Source organism: Syngnathoides biaculeatus, chromosome 10, assembly GCF_019802595.1.
Source record: "Syngnathoides biaculeatus isolate LvHL_M chromosome 10, ASM1980259v1, whole genome shotgun sequence".
Classification (NCBI taxonomy): Eukaryota; Metazoa; Chordata; class Actinopteri; order Syngnathiformes; family Syngnathidae; genus Syngnathoides; species Syngnathoides biaculeatus.
The window spans coordinates 31,661,622-31,688,305 of NC_084649.1; the positions used below are offsets into that span (position 1 = coordinate 31,661,622).

The following is a 26,684-nucleotide window of genomic DNA, read 5'->3' on the forward strand; positions in this document are numbered from 1 at the left end:
CTTACATTTCTTCAAACAGGCTATCGTTGTATATATGAGTGTGTGTGTGTCTGTGTGTGCATACATTAGTGGGTTCTGTCACCTTCTGACATGCTGGTGAACCCCTACCTATACACAGGCGACAAGAACACTACACACAGCTCACAATATTGCATACACACTCTCACATATACACATTTACATCTGTTCGTCCATTGCTCCTTCAAGCGAGAGCGACCTCCTGCCCCCATCTGACACCAACCCACCCATCCTTCCAAAAACTTCCACCCACTGCCACACACACAATCCTTGCCTTGAAGCCAGTGTTCACACCCAAGTCTTAACATGCCACTTGGTGGGGGGTGGGGGCACCAGCACAACATGATTCAAAAAATGGCACACATCTTGTTCCCCTAATCATGTTTTACATTTGCATACATTTGCCCTGTTTTGTGATGAAAGAGCACTGGCCTTTTTAGATTTCTGGGTCAAATTATGAGCATGAGGACAACATTTTTTACATACACTCCAAAAGTTTTGATGTCTTCCACAGACAGGATATATTTCAGAGGTTGTGGTAATTTATAGATTAAAAATATCTTTTGTTCTATTGACAAACGTAAGTAAAAGCTACAGTAGCTGTAACGCATAAATATATAGTGTTCCTTCATTATTCGTGGGAAGTACGTTCGCCCCCCCACCTTGAATCCTGAAAACCAGTGAATAATTGATGCAGTTTTGAGAGGCCTATGCATGATATGTACCATATTTTCGCGACAACAAGGCGGACTTAAAAGTCTCAAATTTTCTCCTAAATGGACAGAGCGCCTCATAATACGACATGCCTTATGTGCACACAAAGTTCCAAAATCTTTAAATGTTTTTTGAGTGACTATTTCAATTAACTTCAAGCAAACACGCTGGTTACATAAATAACAGACATGCAAACTAATGTATGTGTTAGCATGCATGTTGAGAGCATGGCACTAAGGATGTAAATAGTGTTTAAAGTGCATCTTTTGTGTCAATTATTTCTTTAGTCATTTTTTTATTTGTTTATTATTTGTTAGTTATGCTATTCTGTTTGCTGTGGTGTGATAATTTTAGTTTTGATGTGACACTGTTGATTAATGACTTGCCTACACCGTCAGTGTGTGAGGGAATGTAAGTGTTTGCTTGCATATGTAAAAACACAGTGCCTCGTAAGCACCATCCATCCATGCTGAAACACACACTAGCATGCATGCTAACAATGTGATGTGCATGTGTTAGGTTGTACTTCATTCGAGTAGTCACACGACAACATTTACAGATTTTGGAACTTAGTGTGCACACAACATGCACATTATAAGGCGACCAGTCTATTTAGGAGAAAATTTAAGACTTTTAAGTACGCCTCATGGTCGTGAAAATATGGTACTTTATGTTGGGGAAAAAAAACCTTTGAGAGTAAAATCCGCAAAGATGCGGGGCTGCGAACAGTGGGCTGTGAATGGGCAAGGGCATACTGTATTCCTTGATTGTCCTCAAGGGAACATTCTAATTACACTTTAGGGAAGGATGTCGACTGTTTTTGTCGGCAGCAAATCTTGAACACACAACCCTGTGGCACAACGGCGAAGTACTTACAGACAGGCTACTGTTGCCCGTCAAACTACTAATAAGCGGCACTTATTATGAGTTTTGACATATCATATTTCCTCCTTTGAGACCGGGGGCATTTGTACAGTATATTCAAGTGCTGAATGGGAGGGGGGGGTGTCTATTATAAAGAAGACCTGTATTTGAATAAGTCCAACCGAGTTGCTAAATAGCTACTACAGAGTGCTGTTTTTCTTATGAAGCCATGTGGTGATCTTCATTACATATTATCGCTGGTACCAATTTCTTTCCTTCTGTAAGGTGTGACAAAAAATGTAAATGGCAGTGAGGTAGTGAGTAGTGAGTTCATTATTCTGCTAATTGAAGAGTACCAACTATTTCACTTTATCTAGTATTTCAAATCATCCAAAGTTTCCTTTTATCAAATGGGAACTCATGCATATATGAACACATGATTTACCGACACAAAACCTATGAAAAGTCAAACGATTTGTAAGGTCAGTGAACCCTCTCTGAGGGGCTGCTCAGGAGCTTTTGTGCTGCTGAGAGCCAGGAATGTTGGAGCTGATGAGAGGCCTCACCACAGGGGGTACATGAGGATTACAAGGTACCGGGCCTCTGCCTCTTTCTGCCTCTGTTGCTCCTCCTCTCGGTAGCTATTCATGTTCAAGCCTGTGTAAGACCACTTACACAAATTGGTCATTTCTTTAAAAATGATTCATGTTAATATGAATAGCTCAGGATCTTCCTTTGTAACTGTACTTGCCTAAAGTATGGGGTCCTTTAACATCCATACATTCTGAATTTCCCCCTGAATATGGTGTGGTCGGCTTTCACTGCAGCCACATTCAGTGGTTGCTTATTTGTGGGAGTTGTTGTTTCACTATGAAAAACATGCACCAGTGGGTTTAGAGGTAACAACCGATTTGGTCATTCAAGAATATTATACATGCTCCTGTAAGCAGTCATATCATCAGCAAATACCAGAGAGCTTGTCCATTTAAGGGGACCATATAAGACAATGCCATAACACCACCACAGCTGTTTCACACGTGATGTGGTATGCTTTGGATCACGAGTTGTTCCCCTTCTTTTCCATTTTTTTATGACCATCGTTAAATGGGTTTACCTTTCAATAGGTTTTTATCTGTCCAAATAAATGAAAGGTCGGGGAAGGGGGGGAATTTTTGATCGAATCTGCCTTTCCTGTTTCCACTGGACATATTTTTAAAACGCTGAAAATGAAGGATGAAATAGCTGCATTTCCTAAATGGCAATTGTCTTACTTTTGTGAGCCATATTAAATCAAAGCTGAATGTTTACACTTCTGTGACAATTTGATAGTTATATTTCAAATCTATTGTCCCAAAACCCTGTCACTGTGCCAATAGTTTGTACCTATCTATACAGAAAATTAATCCAGCCATAAATACATTATTCGGTAAAGTAGTTATCCTGTTTTGGATAGTGAAAGAAACTCAGTGTACTGGAAGATAATGAGTTGATTATCAATATTATTATTGTTTGGCTGTGAACAATGTCATTTATTCAGGTTGATTGATTCTGTGCCCTGAGAATATTGCAATTATATTGTACTAGTGTAAATATTGATCGTTTTCTGCATAGAAATTGTAGGAGGCATTTGAGAAATGTCTTCGTCATTGCATCTCCATCATAACCAACCAGGAAGTCATTGGTTCGGTCAACATTTGGAACAGAGAGAGAGAATGTGAGAGAGACAGTTTCTGCTGAGAGCCAGCTGTGTCTGCAATTAGCAGGAGGCATGAAATAATGATTGTGGATGCGCCAACCTTAATGTCAAGTGACATGCTTCCTTATGAGGGAGAAGGTAGGCTGCGAAACTTCCAAAAGTAACACTGCGTTTCTAACAAATGCACATACCAATGCTGATAAACACACGAAGCTTTATATGCACACAACCTCAGATAATGGTATGGATCAGTTTGAGGGACTAGAAACTCTAAATCTGACTACAAGACATTATGCACATTAAACAATGGGTTTTTCTAATCCTACCTGGTCTTCTTTTCAGAGCCTACCGCTGGTCTATTCTAGTCGGGCTCACAAACTCAACAGAGAGGCCCCATTGATGAGGACGCTCAATTACCATAGTAACTCACACAGTAGGTAGGAACCCTCCCCCGCATATACCGCCCTCTGATTCTACTCCTTGGACCAGCCCCACAATCCCCCCATTCCACCAGCTGCATGCTCAACTTGTCACCAAACAGCAGACCCCCAGAGAGTGTATAGAGCTTTTCACAGGCTAACGGGGCCAGGCTCTTGCACTGAATCATGTCATTCCCAATTCCTCACAAATGTTGATACATATGAAAATGCAACTTTCCCTGCTTCATGCAACACTCAGTGCGTCATATAGTTCTTTTCTAAAGTTGGTTTTTCTGCAGCAACAAGTTGACAGATGCTCTCTTCCCACAGTGTGTCTTCCTATACTGTCAATAGATTTCTTTTGCCTTAGACCTGTGACAGCAGATTTTGTGTCTCGCTCTAACTTCACTAAGTGGCCATCTTGAAACACCAATATGAAATGAACGGAACAAAAGATAAGTAAAAATATAATGAATTAACTAACACAGTGTTCTAACATTTTTTTTTTGGAACACCTAATGTTTCCGCTTAAAGTCGTACTTTGAAGGACCAGCAGAGAAAGAAATAACTAAACAACACAGTATTACGCTGAATGGACAGTAGTTGCTCTAATGAGGCGATGGGAGCCCTGCATTTGTTACGCTCAAAGAGTCCTATCTTTTTTCTTTCAAAAATCTACAAACACTTGTCTTTTAATGATGCGTTCTTCGGCTCCATGTAGTGAAGGGGTTTTGATGACTTACTTGATTGCCTGATTTCATTTGCAAGCTTGTCATGACACATTACACGGAGTGGGTTTAGTGCATGCCAGTCAACTAGCAATAAAGCTGCAAAGTCTTTATCATTACATTGGCATTTTCCGCTTTTTTTCTTTTTAAAGAAGCTCTCCAAACATTTCTTTTTTTTAAACAAATTTTTGTACGTTTGGAAGCTTACTTTTTTCCCATATCACAGGACTGAGATGAAGATTTTGACATAGGTGCGTGCACCTCTGATGATCAATAACCTGTTTCTTGATAGTTTCTCTGTGCCTCCTGGTACCAAAAGGCCTACAATACGATAATGGCCAAGAGCATGGTGTTCAAGCTAAAGGTAAATTCATGAGACATTAGAAATGAACAGTCCCATCACTAATATAGCATGACATGTTTGTGTATTGACAATTCTAGCTACAGTCCTGTGGCTCTGATACTGCTTCATAAGCTTCAACCTTTGGTCATCAAATTCAGAATCAGAATCAGCTTTATTGGCCAAATGTGTAAAAACACACGAAGAATTTTTTTCCGGCAGTTAGTGCTCCCCTGATACGACATTCAGAACAAAGTAACAAGAACAAACAAGAGTGAGTTTTTTAGTCTAGTTCAAAAACCGTGCAGTCCCTGACATATTCAAAACATTAAAGTTGAACCAAAGAAGCCAAAACGTGTTGTAACCTTGACACATCACAGAAAAGATTGTATTTTTTTAAGTCTGTCAAAATTGAATGAATTATTAAGCCTTCCATCCATTTTGTTAACTGCTTATCCTCACAAGGGTCACGGGAGTGCTGGAGCCTATCCCACCTGTCAACGGGCAGGAGGTAGGGTACACCCTGAAATGGTTGCCAGCCAATCACAGGGCACGTAAAGACAAACAGCCGCACTCAAAATCACAGCTAGGGGTAATTTTGAGTGTCCAATTAATGTTGCATGTTTTTGTGATGTGGGATGAAACCAGAGTGCCTGGAGAAAACCCACGCAGCTACAGGTAGAACATGCAAACTCCACACATGGAGGGCCAGGATTTGAACCCCAGCCCTTAGAACTATGAGGCCAACGCTTTCCAGCTGCGCCACCGTGTCGTCTGAATTATTGATAATATTAATAATTTTAAAAACTCATGTAAAAAAGGGCTCCAAAATCAAGCTTAAAGTCCCACTGACACGAAAAGCATGATTTTTAGTATGTTTTTAATTTTAAAAAAGTCAGTCAGATTGGACCCAACCATTTTTTCACCACACAACATGATTGTGATGTATATGGCTTTTTGTAACTCCCACCATGAAAATCCTTTCAAGGGATTTGTTTTGGAGAAGAAACAGGAAGTGACGTTTTCAGCAGACGCCCACTCAGGCGGGTTTGTGTGTTTATACCAGTTTTACCTGCGGGAAGGTAGCTCTTTGGTCCTTCGTGTTAGCCAAAATGCCGGCTCATTGTATGATGGATATTGCTCCAACACTCGGGAGTATGGATTCACTCCACACTTTTCCAAAACACCTGGTTTGTCGTGAAAAATGGATTGTACAGGTGCAAAGGACGAGAGCTTTGTGGGTTACAAATGACTGGTAGGTGTGTGAAGAGCTATTAAAAAAAATAATAGTTTGGGTTGGGATGCCGCTGGGGTGGCTCATCGCGCCACCGCGTCGGGGTGGCTCGTCGCAAGTGGGTCGGGCTTTTTTCCAGCGTTGTCGTCGCTCGCGGCTGCGTACACTACATATTGTCATACATACTGTGGGGGAGTATGTTGTTATTTAGAAGAGATCCGCATATCATCTAAATATGGATCGAAACTATAGGATAATATTGCCCCGGTCACTTCACTGTTCTCTTCTTCAAAAAGAGCCTCCGTGTCAGAAGGGGCGTTGGAAAAATCTGAAAATCTTTGTTGTTCCTCTCCCATAGCAGGTGCCACTACGTGTTTTTAATGGCGAATATGATGTCTGCTGATGACGTTGGAGGCAATATGGCTACCACTTGGATGTTGAGTGGGACTTCTGCAACTTTGTGCATGGATGAGACGTGCTCCGCTCATATTTATTTTTTTTGTATAGACATTGAAGTGAATAATGTTATATGCATTTTTCATTACGATATCTATTTTATAACGTTTATAGGCATGTCAGTGGGACTTTACGGACTGTCAAGACCAGAACACGTGGCTGAACCCAAAATACATGACTCCCAAAGCCAGGCACAGTTTAGGAGATGTCTTTATTCAATCTACAGTCGGTACACCGGCAGGCAATCCAACGAGGCAGCAGTAACAGAATCAGCGGGCGTAAGCGGAAGGTCGAGAACGAGACAGGGTTCGGTACACGGAATAGCAAGGCAGGAATCATGAATCCAACAATCTGGCAAAGACCAGACGGCACGCGTGGCAATATATATACATGAGCCGTTAATCACTAAAACGAGATGCAGGTGTGCGCATCTGCTGATTGGAGCAGGTGTGCGCCGCATCGGGGACAGACACACCCATGACAGTATTCCCCTCCACCCCCAACGGCCGGCCCCGTTGACAGCTGGGATAGGCTCCAGCACTCCCCACGACCCTTGTAAGGATAAGCAGCCAAGAAAATGGATCGATGGATGGCTACTTATATTCAACTAAAAGAACTAAAAAATCATTTTGGTGTCCAGAGGAAGCAATATAATGAATTTGAGACACTTATCCAGAAAAATGACTGCAACAGTGACTGCAACAACCAGGTTGTACACATGTAATTTCAATTATTATGAGATTGACGACACATACGAATGTATGTGTGAAGAGTAGCTTTAAACGTGCAAATATATGTACCTCTGTGTGGATAGACAACAAAGGTGCTGTTCATGGCAAATAACTGGAGCTCAGCTTCTTGTACTAGATGTTGTCATCTTCTGACTCACTGTCTCTGTCTGTTCAAGCAAAGGGATTGCTTGAAAAGGGGGAAGGGGGTGCAAGACTAAAGCAGTAGGACGAAGTTTTCCCTCAACAAGCCACCAGGTCTCAAACTGTTTTGATTGTGTTGCACGCACAAAAGGCGAACTGCTGCTGACCATTGACCATAGTGTGAGCGCTGCTGGCATGGCAACATAATGGGCTCAATGGACATTTCAGCCAACCACTCAGTTAAGAAAGGGGTGGTAAAGAACAGGATAGTAACGCTCTAACAACCAACGAGGAAGGTAAATATTTATCAAAAATCTGAACAGCATTTGTATCTCTTTGTATAACGAGTGTAGTGTTAACTTGATAGACCAAAAAAATGTTAAGAAGATATCGGCACATGAGTCTTTGTGGGATAAGGGTGTTTTTGGGATATGTTGTGAGAAACTAAAGAGTTGGAATTATGGTCAGCTACCAGTTATTGAGTAAAGACACAATGAGTAATAGAAAAGCTCTGTGGTCGACAATAAAAAAAATACAAAAAAAGCCGCCAGCTCTGGGCCCTGAGAAAAATAAGCCATTCTCCTCACAAAGAGCCGCTTAGGGGTGAGGATTGAGGGAAGGGAAAAGAGGGCTAAAACACTTGTAGGCTCAGGGAACTCTATAGAAGGAGCGAAAATGGAATAAGCCAGCAAGCACTTGAGGGTCCCGCCGAGCACCTGAATGGGATAGAGGGGTGGAGTGCCAGAGGGGTTCTGGTGAAGGTGAATGGCCTTCTTTTTGGGTCCAATTTGTCTCTTTTCACCCCACTCGCCCTGCTCCGACTCTGACAGATGTACAAAGATGGAGCGGCGCTGGGCCACTCATCCACAGATGCCCGTGAGCAGCTGTCAGTTTTGTCAGGCAAGTTAATCAAACAAATGCCACCGCACCTCCCTTTTTACCAAGCCAAAGGGGAAGAGGGGTGAAAGGAAGGATGTAAAGGGTGATAGGGTCCCCAGAGATAACATGCAGGTCCTTGATCAATTCACATTGCCAGACCCCATCAATAAACCAGCAGGACCTGATGGAGGAGAAGTCTTCCAATCAAACTTGTATTTCCTGCTTCTGATAATCATGCCTTCCATGATCTGAGCTGTTTCCTCCCAGTAACAGAAAGCTGGGAATCATCATCCAGGATTTGGAGTCCCAAAGAAACAAATGGGGGAAACAAAATGCTCCCTCTTTGTAATTATTAAGACTAAGCTGCTTATAGACTTCATTAAACAAGAGCGAGACCTTTTTGGTAAAACAGTCACACACAGTCAATGCAGCATATCCCTTTTGGCTGGCCTTTAAAGCAATATTATTATTGATGGACCCATGACTATGCTCATTATTTTCCACCCCCACCCTCAACTCTGTGTTACAGTTTCTTTCCAATGCAGTTTCTTAGTAATAGCAGTGAACATCTGGTGATTCAGTTTTTGTTTAGTAACACTGTGTACTCTTTACTTTGGACTCCCTGAAATTCTTTGTTCTCATCGCAATGCTCAAATGTGAGACTACAGGATTTTTTTTACCACAGCTACTTAATTTGTAAATATTCAGCTTGAAAGACATTGGTCTGAATTTAAAAAAATGTTCAGTTGTCAGTCTTCAAATATGGTGGAACGGTGGTGGACTGGTTAGAGCATCTACTACACAGTTCTGAAGATCAGGGTTCAAATCTCTGGTTTTCTCCTCAAGCTCCAGTTTCCTCCTACATCCCAAAACATGCATTAATTGGAGACTCTGAATTGCCCTTAGGAGTGATTGTGAGTGCGGATGGCTATCTGTTTATATTTTCCCTGCGATTGGCTCGCAACCAGTTTAAGGTGCAACCTGTCTCCTGTCCGAAGATGGCTAGGATAGGCTCTAGCACTCCCGCGACCCTTGTGGGGATAAGCAGTTCAGGGTGTATGTATACATGAATTAATTATTTTAAGTGTGTATGCAATGGAAAGGAGAGGAATGAAGATTAGCCGAAGTAAGACACAATACATGTGCAGGAATGAGAGGGTTATAGGGGGAACTGTGAGGCTACAAGGAGAAGAGATAGCGAGGGTGGACGACTTCAAATACCATATTTTTTGGACTTTTCTGTCAGAGTTTTGTGGCTGTGAGAAAACATTCCACAGGTAAGTTAAAACGATTTACTTTGACAATGTGAAAGTTTCTTTGTAAAGGGTTTTTTATTTTCTGATGAGCGTAATTCACTTGAATAAAGTTTTGTTTACGGTTGTTGTTATTCAGTGTTCACTCTCTGCTTCACCTATATAAGCAGACGTTTTTTTGCGAAAAAGGGATGCAAGTATTTTCCCAAACTTCATCAGTCGATAAGCAAGAAAACACATCTATGAATTTTTTTTAAATGAATTTTACAATAGAGAACTCTGCAAATTGAATTCGATTTTGAAATGCCAGGAAACAAGTTTACATTTTCTGTGTGAAATGGGATGTCGCAGAGACAAAAAATGAACAATACATTTAGCATGTATTTTCCCATTGCGAGTCCTTATTTCCAAAAATATATCTAACTGATTGACTTGAAATTTAATGTTTTTATAACAAAAAAAAAATGCTTAGTTTTATGCTATGTTATGATGATAGTACTTCACAGCGTATTTTGGGAAAAGTTCACGTCACAGAAATCAGGCCTTAGGTAATATGCAAGGTTTCTTGGTAGTCACGGTGTTCTATGTCTTAACTTTGCACTTAGCCTTTTTTGGTTTACCAAGTCGAATTAAAAATCCTTCATGTTACCAGAATTTAAAAAATGTCAAGCTCACACAACCAATTTTAATTCTACATGCCAAACTTTGAGAAAAGCCCCACCATAATCCAACTTGTAAAACACCTTCTCCACATGTTTTGGGAGTACCAAGGTAGCGCCCAGTGGCTTCAACCAATCGACATACAACTCGATGGGTATGCGCTATCCAGTCTTTTTATTTATATCAGTGGTTCTGATCTGCTTCACGTACTGCGAGCGCATTCACGTCGAAAGTCAAAAGGAAATCCAGTTACACCAGAGATGCTCAATGCGTTGATCGCGAAGCAGGGTGACGGCGTGCCCAAAAAACAAAACAAAAAGATGTCAGACTATCGTCCACCTCGTCGCTTGAGTCAGATCTGGCCAATATGTCGCGCGCACGCACATAAAGGCGCGTTCTATCAAGCCAACCTCCTATTTACGGCAGTCGCGGCAATGCATGCACCCCCCCAACAATACATCAAATTTGTTTATTTTATTTCTAATTTAGAGTTATATTATATTTATCCAATAAGTTATTTTAAGGTCTTGAGATTCCATCCCTAATCACACCCGCAACTTTATCTGCGAGCATGACTGACCACATCTGTACATTTTTCAAATGTGAGTGACTGAATATGTCGTTATGAGGGCTCCGCGAGCCATATGCAACCACCAAAAGAGCCAGGTATGGCTCACAGCTGATCCACTGTGCTGCCTGAATTTATAATGAGATGCACATTTTTAAAGGATATGTATGTGTTCATAGTGTGTACAGTGTGTAAAAACGCATATAAAGTATAAATCTAAATGTAATGTTTTCAAACCCTTGTCTGGCTGAAGGTGTTAAATGTGCATGTGTGTTGGGCTCAGCATTGATTAAATTGTTCACTTGGCAAGGCTGTGTGCCTGGCTGCTTGTGACCGGATCTAGGAGGTGAAACATCCCGGACCGCAAAGTGGTATGACGGTAAATTCATCGCCCACTTGTTTGTTGGAATTCCTCTTACCCGCTACAATTTAACCATTCCCCTCACACACAAGCATCCACCCACTGTGACCAAAGTACAGTGGGGCCAACGACAACAAACTAAAATCCTTAAATCTGTAGCTCAATCTGACCCCTGCCTTCACCCCACTCCACCACAGCCATTCAGCAGTTGGTGAGCTGAGCGAGACGGGTGGAGCAGCTGCGATTAAAAAGCGGTTTAAATTTCGTCACACAGAAGTGCAATTTCGCCACACTTGTGAAGCTGATAACCATCCAAGGTCAACGGAAATACTTCAAATCAATCAATGAGCCGTTCTCCTAATCTTCTCCAGGCAAAGGCAGATTAAGTATATAATTGACGTGTGTAATCCCTGTATTTGCAACCAGAGCCATGGGGGAATCTTGGAGAAAGGGGGGTTGAGTTTAAGACGCTAAAGTTGTACACCGTAAACTCAGCCCTCCTCTTTCCTAACCTCATTTCCCCTCTTCCTCCCAACCTGGCTGCCATGTTTCTTGCCTCTGCTGGGTGCAAATGGCATGTGGCAGGAAGATGTGGTGTATCAGTGCTGGTCTGGATTTGCCTCAAGATAAAGACATGGCTTTTTTAATTAATGATAGCTCACTGCCTTGTGTTAAGTCCCCTCTCCAGTATCATTTAAGTACATCTGTTTTAATCTGTGCCTCTTCTGTCACTCTTTCAAGAACTAAAACCAAGGAGGGGAGGGGGCAAAAAGATAATTAATTTGTATCTGTTAATTCAACACAAACACAGAGGGCATATTAACCACAGTTGTTTGTAAGTGGGCCAAATATAAGGATCTCCAAAGATGGTGAACATTTTATGGTTAATTTTCAGAAACCTTACACAAAACGAATATATTTTTATTTGTTTGTTTGTTCTGAGGGCTAGAATTCAAATCCCGCCCCCCCCTGTACGGACCCTGCATGTTCTCCCTGTGCCTGGGGTAGTTTTCTCCGGGGACTTCAGTTTCCTCAAACATCCCAAAAACATGCATTCATTGGACACTCTAAATTGCCCTAAGATGTGATTGTGAGTGCAATTGACCCCTACGTGGATATTGCGCAATCCGCGTCACTGACCAATCAGAGGCCAGAGATCTGCATAAACCAAACCTTGTTTTTGTTCCCGCCATTTTCTCAGACAACATTGCATGGTCCAGTATAGGTTTAGTTAGCGTTTTATCGCGTATTTGGGTTATTTAACAAAAAATATGGTTAAGAGGTGTAGTCACGGACTTTTAATAGTGACGAGAGGTATCCTGAAAGGCTAGTTGGTGGAGTTCGATTCGTACCCTTTCCAAAACCGAAGACCCAGTACGAAAAATGCCTTCGATGGATGAAACTTTGTGGAAGACCGCATCATCAACTAAATTCATCTAATATCAACCGAAACACATATGTTTGCACGAAGGTATGCCCTATATTTGATTTTCAATACATGTCTCGTATAAATGAATTCAAAGTTCTTCGTTAGCATAACACTGCTGCGTGTGAACGATTGACACACTTATTCTTTGTTGAGCGATATTTAGCGATGATCGGACTGCATAAACGTATTGATTTCTTGCTGGCTCGCTGCCAAAGCTTAACCAAACTGTGTTTGCACGAAGATATGCCCTAAATTTGATTTTTAATACACGTCTCGAAGAAATGAATGAGACGTTCTCCGCTAGCATAACACTGCTACGTGTGAACGATTGACACACTCATTCTTTGTTGAGCGATATTTAGAGATGATCGGACTGCACAAACGTATCGATTTCTTGCTGGCTCGCGGCCGAAGCTTACCCAGACTGTGTTTGCACGAAGATATGCCCTAAATTTGATTTTTAATACACGTCTCGTATAAATGAATGAGACGTTCTCCGCTACCATAAAATTGCTACGTGTGAATGATTGAATGAAATCAGAAGAATGGCGTCTCTCTCAGTTAAGAATGTATTGTATTTAGAATCTATAATATATCGTTGATTTGAATGAAATCAGAAGCATGGAGTCTGTCTCAGTTCAGAATGGATTGTATTGTATTTGCCATTTTTACTGTTTGTCTTACGTCAGCGCACGTGGCGTGACGTCACTTCAGGAGGCGTGGTTAAGTGCCCAGTATGGAGGGGTAAATTGGTTGTTTGACTCTATGTGCCCTGCGATTGGCTGGCAACCAGATCAGGGTGTGCCACCACCCCTGCTCAGTGAAAGATGGGATTGGCACCAGCAATCCCGTGACCCTCATGAAGATACGCGGCTCAGAAAATGGATAGATGGATGGTGAATGCAAATGGTCGCCAGTCAGTCACACGGCACATATCGACACCATCTCTGAGGAAAAAAAAAAAAAAATATATATATATCTACAGTCACTCACATTTGAAAAATGGACGGGTGTGGTCAGTCATGCTTGCAGATAAAGTTGCAGGTGTGATTAGGGTTTGAATCTCAAGACCTTAAAATAATTTACTGGATTAATATAACATAACTGTATATTAAAAATATATATAAATAGCTAAACTAGAAAAGAAAAATTTCAAACTCAGAAATGATCATTTCCGATTTCATTTCTCTCTCTCTCTATACACACACACACACACACACACACACACACACACACACACACACACACACATCCACTTTCTGAGCCGCTTATCCTCACGAGGTTTATTAGTGAAGCCAATCCCATCTGTTCTCAGGCAGGAGGTAGGGTACACTCTGAACTGGTTGCTAGCAAATCACAGGGTATGTGGAGACAGGCAACAGTTCCACAGTTCTCCCCATGCCTGCGTGGGTTTTTTGTGGGTAGTTCATTTTCCTCTCACATTCATAAATCATGCATGGCCAGTTAATTGACAACTGTACTTTGTTTGTAAATGTGAAGGGTTTTTTTTTTGTGTGTGTGTGCCCTGTGATTGTCTGGTGAACAATTCAGATTGTACCCTGCCTCTCGCCCCGTGTCAGATGAGATTGGAGCCAGCATGTCTGTGACTCTATTGAGGATAAGCGAAATGGAAAATGCATCGATGGGTTGCTTTTAAAAAAAGTACATTAAAATACAAATAGTTGTCCCTCTGCATGTGGTAGTATCAACCTGAACATTGCAGGATATTACTGATAAAAGCTGCAGCTCGACGAGGACAACACCGTGAAATGGACTAAACATGGAAATGTGTCTTTTAGTGAATTTCAAATTGAGTTTTTTTCATCCTGGAATTTTTGCCAAAATAAACCATAACCTGTAGCATGGTGGCACAGCTGGAAAGCATTGCACTCCGGTTTCCTCCCACATCCCAAAAACATGCAACAGTAATTAGACAGTCTAAATTGGCCCGAGGTGTGATTGTGAGTGTGACTGTTTGTCTCTATGTGACTTCGATTGGCTGGCAACCACTTCTGGATGTACCCTGCCTCCTGCATGTTGACAGCTGGGATAGGCTCCAGCACTCCTGTGACCCTTTTGAGGATAAGCGGTTAAGAAAATGGATGGATGAATGGATGGATATACCATAACCCAATGCACAAAAAAGATGTAGTTTTGTAAAGGATTAACCATTGAAGTGTCGTCATGCCACACCTGCCATAAGTGGATTTTTCACCAGAGCAATAGAACGATAAAACTCTCATGATTGGATTGGTATTTGTTAGGATGAAAATAAACATAAAAAAAACCCCTTCAAATCTTATTTCAACACAGTAGTAGATTTTTGATCTCGAGAAATAGGCCAGCGATCAGTTATGCATTTTGCTCCAATAAAACATAACCTCCAGTCTGTCTATAACAGATTATATGTGTTAGCACTTGTTTACAGTTAATCTCAGATTATGTTTAATTTCTTAAAACATCTTTGGTTATTTAACCTCACTTGTATTCGGGCACATATGGGCCTGTCTACTGTCACTGAATACATAAAATTGTGACTGCTGACACATATTCTGAAATTAAGAGGCCACAGTTAAATACTGGCATTACAAGAGAAAATGAATGATGTAATCTCAATTAAAATGAAATATAATCTCTTTTTTTTTCAAGAAGGAAAACTCAGTGAAAAATGTTTAACAAATCCATCGTTCTTACCAGGCAACTAACTTAATAGTATTGCATTCTTTTCAGCTAGGTAAAGTTGGACAAAAAAAAGATAAAATGTTTAGGCTGATCATCTTCATATTAAAGATGGTGCTAGATATTACACATTTGGTTGTTTCCAACATGATGTGTTGATACGATTTGAAATGGAATCTCTTTACGATAAATCAGAGAGAGATTTTGGAACTTACTCTCAACTAAGGCCTGTTGAAAAAATTTATGGCCATAATCTTGTGAGATGACAGTAAAAAAAACACGTCAGGTCACAAAACATGACAAAATCTTTTTGCAGGATTGTGAAAAAGCAAATACTGTAAAGTGTGGAGTTACATTTAAATGAAAATTTCTATTTGGTGAATAGACACTGATCATACATGTGAATTTGCTGAGAAGTGGCCCATGTTCAAGAATATTTTTTCGACATATTTTCTGTATTTTTGGGCTCAATACAATAAAATGTAATTGAAAATCATTGTGATGATAATACGAATGCATAAAATAAATTTAGGGCAACAATTGTTGATCTTTGTTATCAAAATGCATTTCACTGTCCCACGTATACACAAAACTAGCTATTTTGAAAACATCTTAGTGTTTCATCCATGTGCAAATTCAGATTTAGGTCACTGAAAGAAAACTAGCAAAATCCATTCATGACAGTTTATAATTCTGGTGACCCGAAATGAGACTTTACGTGTCCCCAAAAATCAAGCACACCGCTCCTAACTAGATGAGGATGAACACACAAACACACACACCCATAACCCGCCACACATGCATGCAGACGCACAAATACAGGGTAGAGAAGCGCAAATGACTTATCAACATGTCTCAGAGTTTATTTTGAAATGCCCATTGACAACATATAAATATCTATAGTATGAAATACGTTGTTTTTGTGTTAGAATAGTAGACTAAAATACCACCATAATGTTGCCAGTGTACATTGGCTACCAATTGAAAAAAAAGGTCCATTATTAATTTGAAATTATGGTGAGGTTCTGAAAATACAAATAATACTACAGTATTACAGTATAGTATCAATAATACATAATTATTAATACAGAAATTTATGTGACCTCCCCAGCAGTTGTAGTCTTAAACAACTGCATAAACTGTTTAGGCCAAGTGATATTCAAAGTGATGATCATAAAACAGACACATGCATGCATCCAGCAAACTTGATTATTTTTACCTTTTCATAAGCAGCAACTCTGAGACATTGACATTTTAAGATTCAGAAAACTACATTTCAGGGTTTAAGACACAAAAAAAAACCAAGATTTGAGTGACAAGAAAAGCACAACAGTGCAGGCAGAGAAACCTTCATTGAACTCTGTGATGCCGCTGGCAGAACTAATACATCATGACAAGAAAGACAAGTTGTACTGAAACAAATTCTGTTAGAAAATCTCTCGTGAAGGAAAAAAAGATACTAGGCCAAGCAATGGGGCAAGAATCAAGAACAAGCAGCATTGGACACCTCTGTCACATCCAACAGCAAGAAAGAGGATAGGCGACGGATTGCACCTGAAGGCCTCCCTTCAATGAAATGGCACAGACGGATAGATGCAAACATATACGCATGTCTACACTGGGTCGTGTAAAGATGCTAAACCATATAGATACACATTAGAATCTACTGATCATGTGCATTGTCATTGTGGACTACCAAAATGCTGAATTATTAATGTACATACTGTATAATTGTGTTTCAGTAGAATGCAGATTTAGTTGCAATTTTCTTGGCTATAAAAAAATAGCTGCAAATAACAATACACACATTACAAACAAAGGCAAGTTTATACACATTCAAATTCAGTGGGTAGAAAATGTATCCACACCCCTGTTGAAATTCCAAGTTGAGATCTTAAAAAATGAGAACAAGGTACTGTAAATTAAAAAAAAAAAAACATAATTGTGACCTTTAAGCAAAATAACTTAATTGAAAAAAATCTTTATACTCTTTTTTTTTTTTTTTTTAATTTTTATTTTTTTTTTAGAACTGGCGCCGTTTAGAATTTAGTTCTAACCCAAAATGGAAGTCAGCGCATATTCCAAAATTTAAGGTGCTTCTGAATAAACCTAAATCAATTAATTACAGAAAATTAGTGCTGGGCGGTATGGTGGCTCAGCTGGAAACTGTTGGCCTCACAGTTCTGAGGTCCCGTGTTCAATCCCGAACCCGCCTATGTGGAGTTTGCATGTTCTCCCTGTGCCTGCGTGGGTTTCCTTTGGGCACTCCGGTTTCCTCCCACATCCCCAAAACATGAATTATTTGGACACTCTAAATTAATCCTTGGTGTGATTGTGAGTGTGGCTGTTTGTCTCAATGTGCCCTGCGATTGGCTGGCAACCATTTCAGGGTGTACCCTGCCCCAGTGACACCAGGAATAGGCTCCAGCACTCCCACGGCCCTCGTGTGGATAAGCGGTTAAGAAAATGGATGGATGAATATTAGTGCATGAAAAATATTTTAATCACAATTTGTGTTCCAAACTAACACTGCACCATTGCCTGTGATTGTATGATTTCCTGGTACACCAATTACCCTGGAGAACATGTCAGACGTTTGGCTGACCAACTCTCTGTGTGGCTAATAGCTAACACAATGAAGGAATCAGAGGATGGACTGTCAGAACGCACTCACTCACTTGACTTTGGTACAGGCAACTTGGGTTCTGTTCACACTCAGTGACAGTGTATGTACAGCGAAGAAAATAAGTATTTGAACACCCTGCTATATCCCACTTAGAAAACATTTAGGGGTCTGAGATTTTCATTGTAGGTGCATGTCCACATTGAGAGAGATAATCTAAAAAGAAAAATAAATTGTTAAAAAAAAATCATACATTGTAATTTCTGCATTTTTTTTTATTTCTAAGTGGGAGAACTTGCAATATTACAAGGTGTTCAAATACTTATTTTCTTCACTGTATGTGCCCTCTGACTGACATGCAACCAATCCAGTTTGTAGTCTGCCTTTCCCCCGAAGTCTGCTGGGATACGCACTGTGACCCTTGCCAGGACAAGTGATGTTAAAAATGGATCGATGGCGAATTTAATTAAAAAAACAATACCTGATGGAAGCACTGATAAAATGTTGTTTTGGGCAGATTATACAAAAAAAGAAGTTTCCAAACCCTCGGGACGCTTCACTCTGATGGGCCCATCTAACCCTTTGATGTCACAGATGGGATTTTGCCCTCTGTTCCCGATGAGCAGATGCGCTCGCCTGCGACTCGTTTTGGTGATTACGGTCCATGTATATATTGCCATGTGTGCGGTCCCCCAGATTGCTGTACTACTGTGTCACGTTCCCGCAACCCTTTGCCTATGTCCTTGCTACTCTGTTTACCGAACCCTGCCTCGTTAACGACCCTGCCTTCATGCCTGCTGATTTTGGTACAGCTGCTTCTTTGGACTGCCTGCCTGTGTTTCAACCTTGGACTGCATAAACACGCTTCCTGAACTGTACCTGGTCTTGTGAGTTGTGCATTTTGGGTTCAGCCTCGTGTTCTGGTCATGACAGAACGATCTGGCCAGCACATGGACCCAGCCGAGTCAGATTGGGTGAGCAATACCCTCCAGGCTCAAGGACAGGGTCTCAATGAAAATCTCCAGGTGGTTCCTCATCAGTTGGAGCATCTGAGCAACCGGTTTCGAGAGGTATTAGTTGCCTGTCCCCATCCTTCCCCAGCGGAGCCGATGCCAGCCCAGTGCCAGTCGCTGGCGCAGGATCCTCCTGTATCCATGAGACAGTCCCCTCACCAGTCCTCAGAGCACATTCGGGTGTCTGCTCGCCGCTCTCCGGTCTCGAGCATTTCTCACGGGAGTCTGGTAATGTCAAGCCATTCATCACTCATTGCGAGCTTCACTTCGACCTATAGGCACCTATCGCTCTGACAGAGCCAAGATTGCGTTCGTTATTTCCCACCTGACAGGATGCGTGAAAGCACGGGTGACCACTAAGTGCAGCCGCGATGCGGACACACGTCAAACGTGGTCGTCCTTCGTGAAGTCGATGGCGCAAGTGTTCCAGTATGCATCCCCTGAACATGATCATTGATCACGCTGCGGCCAAGGCAAGCACCAGGTCTCTGACTACACCATTGACTTCCACATTCTTGCAGCCAAAAGCCAGTGGAACAAGAGTGCACTCCTAGATGCATTCTTTCAATGGCTCTCCCCCGCGGTAAAGGACCAGCTGATCCCGCTGGACTTGCTGACAGACTTGGACGCACTCATCGCTCTCACTTTAAAAATAGACAAGAGACTCATCGATCGGGAGCAGGACAGCATCTGACAGAGGGACACACCTGCAGGTATCAGGGATGCCGATACTCCTCAAGGTACGACTGATGAGGCGGAGAACCCCAGGCAGCTGGGCCACCCCCGCCTATCACCCGAGGAACGCCAACACTGGCAGAAGGAGGGTTTCTGCTTCTACTGCGGGCAGTCAGAGCACACAGTGACCCATTGCCCAGTCAAACCAGCGGGTACCTCACCCTGAACACTCACGAGGGTGTGTCTCAGCCTCATTCAAGTCAGTCCAGACCAAGCACTTCCTCTTGTCACCCTGTGTTATGGAGGACAGCCACTCAGGACAACTGTGTTCATAGACTCGGGTTCGGACCCTAATCTTTTAAATTCTCAGCTGGTCAAAAGCATGGGTCTAAGGCTCTCCGCAGTACAGTGCCCCCGTAACGCTTAAGCGGCAAATGGCTTTTCCTCGGCAAAATAACCCACTGCACTCAGACGCTCACCCTGACGTTTCCGCATTCACATTCGGAATGTATCAACTGTTGTTGACACCATGGGCCATAACATGATCTCGGGGGGGTCCCTGGCAGAGAATACATAACCCTCATGCTGACTGGTCGACCAGAAAAATAAGGTCCTTGGCCAAGTGCGCACATACATGACTCTCCCAGGAAGTGGAGAGGGAAGAGGCCGCTTAAAGCTTGCAAGATGAGCTGCCCTATCTTCAGTCCGCTCCTGTTACTATGACCTGAGGGAAGTATTTTTCAAGTGTAAGGCCAAGTTGGTTCCTCTTCACAGGCCATACGACTGCGCCATTGACCTGCTGCCCGGCTCCTCACCCCCTCGTGGGAGACTATATTCTCGTTGAGGTTTGGAGCATCAAGCCATGAAAGCATACGTGAAGGAGTCACTGGCTGCAGGACTGATCCGGCCTTCGTCGGCACCGGCCAAGTCCGGCTTCTTTTTCATCGAAAAGAAGGAGAAGACCCTGCGGCCCTGCAGCGATTACCAAGAATTGAACGACATCACGATAAAGAACCGCTACCCTCCCCCTTCATTGCTCCAGGGTTCGAACTTCTGAAGGGGGCCAAGGTTTTCACCAAGGTGGATTTGAGGAATGCGTACCACCTAGTACGGATAACAGAGGGGGATGAGTGGAAAACAGCTTTCAACACGCCCACGGGCCATTTTGACTATTTGGTGATACGTTTTGGACTTACAAACACACCAGACGTATTTCAGAATTTTGTCAATTATGTTTTACACGAAATTCTTAACATATATGTTTTTGTGTACCTAGACGACATCCAGATTTTTTCCCCAGATGAAAAATCCCATGTCAGGCACATTCATGCGGTACTACAACAGTTATTGCATCACGACCTGTAGGTCAAAGCTGAAAAGTGTGAGTTCCACCAACCCTCCGTTCATTCTTAGGCTTTGTCTTGGCGGAGGGAGAGATACGCATGGATCCCAGCAAGCTTGAGGCCGTTCTTCATTGGCCCACTCCGACTACCCACAAGGAGGTGTGGAGTTTTATTGGGTTCGCCAATTTCTCCCGCAAATTTGTCCAAAATTTTAGTACGGTTGTAGACCCATTACACTCACTCACCTCACCCCACAGTTCCTTCTTTTGGAATCCGGCCTGCCAGGCGGCGTTGCATAAGTTCAAGGCCAGCTTTACCTCAGCTCTGCTCTTTACCTTTCCAAATCCAGATTGGCAGTTTGTCGTCGAGGTTGATGCATAACTCTCTTCTCTCTGCGTCCACTGCCATGTCCCCCTTTCACATAGGGCACGGTTATCCACTCTCTCTCTTCCCGTCCGTAGATTCAAACTTGTCGGTGCCGTCTGCGTAGGCTGTTGTGAGGCGCTGCAAGGGAACCTGGGAGCGAGCCCGACAGATGCTAGAGTGCAAGTGTCTCTCCTATAAGGACTCAGCAGACCCTAAGAGGTCGTGCCATCGAGGGAGAGGGATGCAGTACCTGGTGGACTGGGAGTGCTATGGTCCCAAGGAGCGGTCCTGGGTTCCTTCCTGGGTCTTGCTCGACCCCTCACTCATTAGGGACTTCCATGCATCACATCCTGAGGCTCCTGGGCTGTCTGGGGCTATCCGTTGGGGCGGGGGGTACTGTCATGGCTCTTGTCTGTTTCCGATACGGCGCACACCTGCTCTGATGAGCAACCCTTTGCCTATGTCCTTGCTACTCTGTTTACCAAACACTGCCTTGTTAACGACCCTGCCTTCACGCCTGCTGATTTTGGTACTGCTGCTTCTTTCGACTGGCTGCCTGTGTTTTCTTAGACTGAATAAAGATGCTTCCCGAACTGTTGTCATGGCCCTGCCGGTCAAGCCTGGCTGGGCGGGTCCCAATAGACCGGCTCAAATTAGGAGGCGCACACATGCGCCTCATCCCTGCTGATTAACCCCTGTACTTATAGGACCCAGGGACGACTGGTCTTTGCCAGATCGTCGCTTCCCATGCCTCGTTCCCGCACTTCCGCATTCCTGATGCCAACCCCCTGTCTACCGACCAACGCCTGTCTCCCAACCTAACCTGTAAGCCTGTCGCTACTGTTCCTGCTGTTTGTGCTGACTGACTCCCCGGTTACTGACTCTGGAAAGAATAAAGACTTTTTCCTTACTACTTGCATGTCACCCGAGTCGTGTATTTGGGTCCACCCACAAGTCCTGGTTATGACAACTGTACCTGGTCTCGTGAGTCGTGCATTTTGGGTTCAGCCTCGTGTTCTGGTCATGACATGTTCGAGGAATTTCATGATTTACTTCGCTCATTTTTATTACAGCTTATGTCCTATCCTTTGTTGTCTTGTCTTCCTATATTCTTTATTATTATTTTCACTTTTTCTCCCCTTTGTTTTGATTTCACATCCCTTTTAAAATTTGTTGTGTCCGACTGAAATTTTCAATAAAAATCCATCAGAATATCCTCTTCAGATAAAATAAGAATCCTCTTATTTATTAATCCTAACTGTCAGGAGGTCCCATATCTCAGTGGTTAGAGCATTGGTTAAGTAAACCAGCGGTTGTGGGTTCGTATCCCACTGAGGCCTCCACTCCCTGAGAAGGGTTGCATCAGGAAAGGCATCTGGCGTAAAAATTGTGCCAAACAAATATGTGCTTTCATCTGAGATGACACGCTGTGGTGACCCCTAACGGGACAAGCCGAAATAATTTATTAATCCTAACTGTTTTTCATATTTTTTTAACTTCACAAATTGCCAACCTTTATATGATTAAATGCTGACAGGTTGTGCTTGGCAGGTGAGATTGACGATCTGGGGTGTGTGCTGTGAGTGTGAAAAAGTGTACATAGAGTATGCACATTTATCTATTTTGCACATGAATTCATGTTTTTTTTTTCTTGTCCCTGTGTTACATGTCTGATATTCAGAACTGTGAAACCTACAGAGGAATAAAGATGATGAGCCACATAATGAAGTTATGGGAAAGAGTAGTGGAGGCTAGACTCAAATCAGAAGTAAATATATGCGAGCAACAGTATGGTTTCATGCCTAGAAAGAGTACCACAGATGCATTATTTGCCTCGAGGATGCTCGTGGAAAAGTACAGAGAAGGTCAGAAGGAGCTACATTGTGTCTTTGTAGAGCTCGAGAAAGCCTATAACAGAGTACCGAGAGACGAACTGTGGTACTGCATGCACAAGTCTGATATGGCAGAGAAATATGTTAGAATAGTACAGGACATGTATGAGGACAGTAGAACAGTGGTGAGATGTGTCGTAGGTGTGTCAGAAGAATTTAAGGTGGAGGTAGGACTGCATCAGGGATCTGCTCTGAGCTCCTTTCTGTTTACGGTAGTAATGGATATGCTGAGAGATGAGGTAAGACTGGATTCCCCTTGGACCATGATGTTTGCAGATGATATTGTGATCTGCAGTGAAAGCAGGGAGCAGGTGGAGGAACAATTAAAAAGATGGAGGCACGCACTGGAAAGGAGAGGAATGAAGATTAGTTGAAGTAAAACAGAGTATATGTGCATGAATGAGAGGGGTGGTGGGGGAAGAGTGAAGCTCCAGAGAGAAGAGATAGCAAGGGTGGACGACTTCAATTACTTGGGGTCACCAATACAGAGCAATGGAGTGTGGTAAGGAAGTGAAGAAATGGGTCCAAGCCGGGTGGAACAGTTGGCAGAAGGTGTCTGGTGTTCTATGTGACATAAGAATCCCTGCTAGGCTGAAAGGCAAAGTCTATAAAACAGTGGTGAGGTCGGCCATTATGTACGGATTAGAGACAGTGGCACTGAAGAAACAACAGGAAGCAGAACTTGAGGTAGCATAAATGAAGATGTTGAGGTTCTCACTCAGAGTGAGCAGATTGGAAAGGATTAGAAATGAGCTCATTTGAGGGAATGACAAAGTTGGATGTTTTGGAGATAAGGTTGAGGAGAGAGTATATTGGTAGAACGGTGCTGAGGATGGAGCTGCCAGACAAAAGAGCGAGACGAAGACCAAAGAAAAGGTTGATGGATGTGGTGAGGGAGGACATGAAGACTGTGGGTGTTAGAGAGGAAGATGCAAGAGATAGGCTTGGATGGAAAAAGATGACACGCTGTGGCGACCCCTTATCGGGACAAGCCGAAAGGAAAGAAGAAGTAGTGTCCATGCAAACACAGTAATTATTGTATTGTATAAAGTATACCGGTATCTAGAGAATGCCAATATGATCCACAATTCAATACATTTTTGAGCTTCAAGGTCTAGTTTTTTTTGCATGCAATTTAGTTTTAATTTCAAAGGATTGTCACAAATTAAATCAGTAGTTAGTGGTGCAGATTTATGATGAAAGTTGATTTGAACTATTTAGGCTTTGCTCATTTATCAGCATGGAGGAAAACATTGCAAGAAGAACAAAGGGTTGAATCAATAAAAAACACAATGTTTTTATGCCGATTTGAATAAAATGAAATCAGCGCTCTGTCTAACCTATGGATAAAGCAGGTTCCAAAATATCCAGGACGATAACAACACATTGTTTACTCATTCAAAACGAGTTATCGACCAATTTAGCAGTGACTCTATTGATGCTTAGAGTCTTTGTTGGAGTAAACATGTTTGTGTGAGCTGTTTATACCATATCAAAGAATGGTTCAAGTCAGAGATTAATCCCCCATCCCCGAAACACACATACACAGACATCCGCGTGTGCGAAAATCATTCAGGTTTCAGCTACCCAGATTCTAATTCATCTTCCCTTCGTTGTCAGCTGTAGTGGGCAATAAAGACAGGGTCACAATTGCAGTAAGCACAATGTCCTACAGCACTTTATAATGCCATTAATTATTGTATTGCTACTATTCATGTCATTTTAAAACAATTATGTTTACCAAGACTTTTTTACACCACTTTTTTTTCAAATTATTTTCCTGATTTGTGCTGACAATGAAAGAATAACATGTGAAGACTTGAGAAGAACCTGCCCACACTCCACACAAACAGAATCAAGATTTGAGGCACAAGTGGGTAGAAGATCAGTAAAAATGCCCTCAAATTAGGCACAGAGATCTGCGATTGATCCTGAGGCAGGGATTACTTAAATATATTTAACTGGGGAGCAGTCCTACAACTGGAGACACTGTATGCTGTTTTGGTGTTACTTGAAACCAGCTTATGTAATTAAAGAAAACTGTGTCATGTGGCTGACTTGAAAGTTGATGAAAGTACCAGTGGTTTACTTTTTTTTTTTTTTTAAGAAAGACAATCAAGTGTAGGCAGTCTTCACAAAATCACTGCATGATTGGATTTGGTCAGAATATCAATACAGAGAAATTAAGTACCAAAAGGAGAACTGTTTACTTACATCAAACAATCTTTCAGTGTACACTTCCTCATTAACTTTCTCCCGCAGCATGTCTTGGGAGTGTCGAACAAAGGTCACATAACCATCAGCCACATCCATTCCGGGCTTCTGAAAGAAGAGTTAAGAAGACGTCAAGACAAAAAAACAACAACATACATTCATGATGAAAGGCGGTATTACATAACAGTGTGTAATAATGAAAAAACACCATCCAGCATGGGGGTGGTAGCATCATTCTTTGGGGGAGTTTTTCTGCACATGGCAAAGGACGAATGCACTATATTAAGCAGAGGATGACCACGGCCATGTATTGTGAGATTTTGGGGAAGAACCTCTTTCCCCCAGTCAGGGCATTGAAGATGGGTCGTGGCTGGGTTTTTCAACTTGACAATGACCTGAAGCACATAGCCAGGAAAAGCAAGGAGTGGCTCCGTAAGAAGCATATCAAGGTTTTAGCGTGGCCTAACCAGTCTCCAGACCTAAACCCAATAGAAAATCTTTGGAGGGAGCTGAAACTCCGTGTTTCTCAGCGACAGCCCAGAAACCTGTCTGACCTGGACAAGATATGGGTGAAGGAGTGGACCAAAATCCCTCCTGCACTGTGTGCAAACCTCGTGAACAACTACAGGAAACGTTTGACTTCTGTAATTGCAAACAAAGGCTACTGTACCAAATATTAACATAGGTTTTCTCAGGTGTTCAAGTACTTATTTCCAGCTGTATCACACAAATTGTTAAAAAAAATCATACGTTGTGAATTCTGGATTTTTCTTTTTAGATTACCTCTCTCACAGTGGACATGCACCTACGATGAAAATTTAAGACCCCTCCATGATTTCTAAGTGGGAGAACTTGCAATATAGCAGGGTGTTCAAATACTTATTTTCTTCACTGTATTAAGCTGTCACCGTATCCCATCTTTTATGATTATTGGTATAAATTTTCTCAAATCAAGGTGCTGGGAAGGAACGACCGGAACATGTGTCATCACTACCTGATAGAACTGTTACTGTAATGGCAACAGCAACAATCATGGAAAAAGACGCATTCAATTTGATTGCTGCAATGGGGAAAAAAACAACAAAAAGAATAAAGAAATGTGAGTGGTGTCCCCTGCGTGCTCTTTTGAGGCCGAATTAGGCTTTCCATTCTTCAAGGAGACTGAAATAATATTCATGTGCTTTTACTAGCGCTAGCAAACAGGCAACATAATGATATGTAGCTAGTGAGACAGATAGCTAGCTTTATAGCATGATGTAGTCATGATAATTGTCACACTCAAAATCAAAATTGCAGGGGTGCTCCTGCTGTCAGTCCACCAACTTGTCATTGCTCCACTCATTCCGTTGTCTTCTCCATGGTGCATGTGAATAAATGATGACAATGGC

At 42.2% G+C, this 26,684-nt stretch overlaps 1 protein-coding gene across 8 annotated transcripts in view; it reads right to left on the reverse strand.

Moving 5' to 3' along the window:
• Nucleotides 1-26,684, reverse strand: part of LOC133506929 (calcium-dependent secretion activator 1) — a 231,611-nt gene that overhangs the window by 25,279 nt on the left and 179,648 nt on the right. For all 8 annotated transcript variants that reach the window (XM_061831312.1, XM_061831313.1, XM_061831310.1 and 5 more), the window contains one exon: nucleotides 25,297-25,404. In XM_061831312.1, coding sequence (XP_061687296.1) covers nucleotides 25,297-25,404 — 108 coding nt within the window. The remainder of the gene's footprint in view (nucleotides 1-25,296; nucleotides 25,405-26,684) is intronic.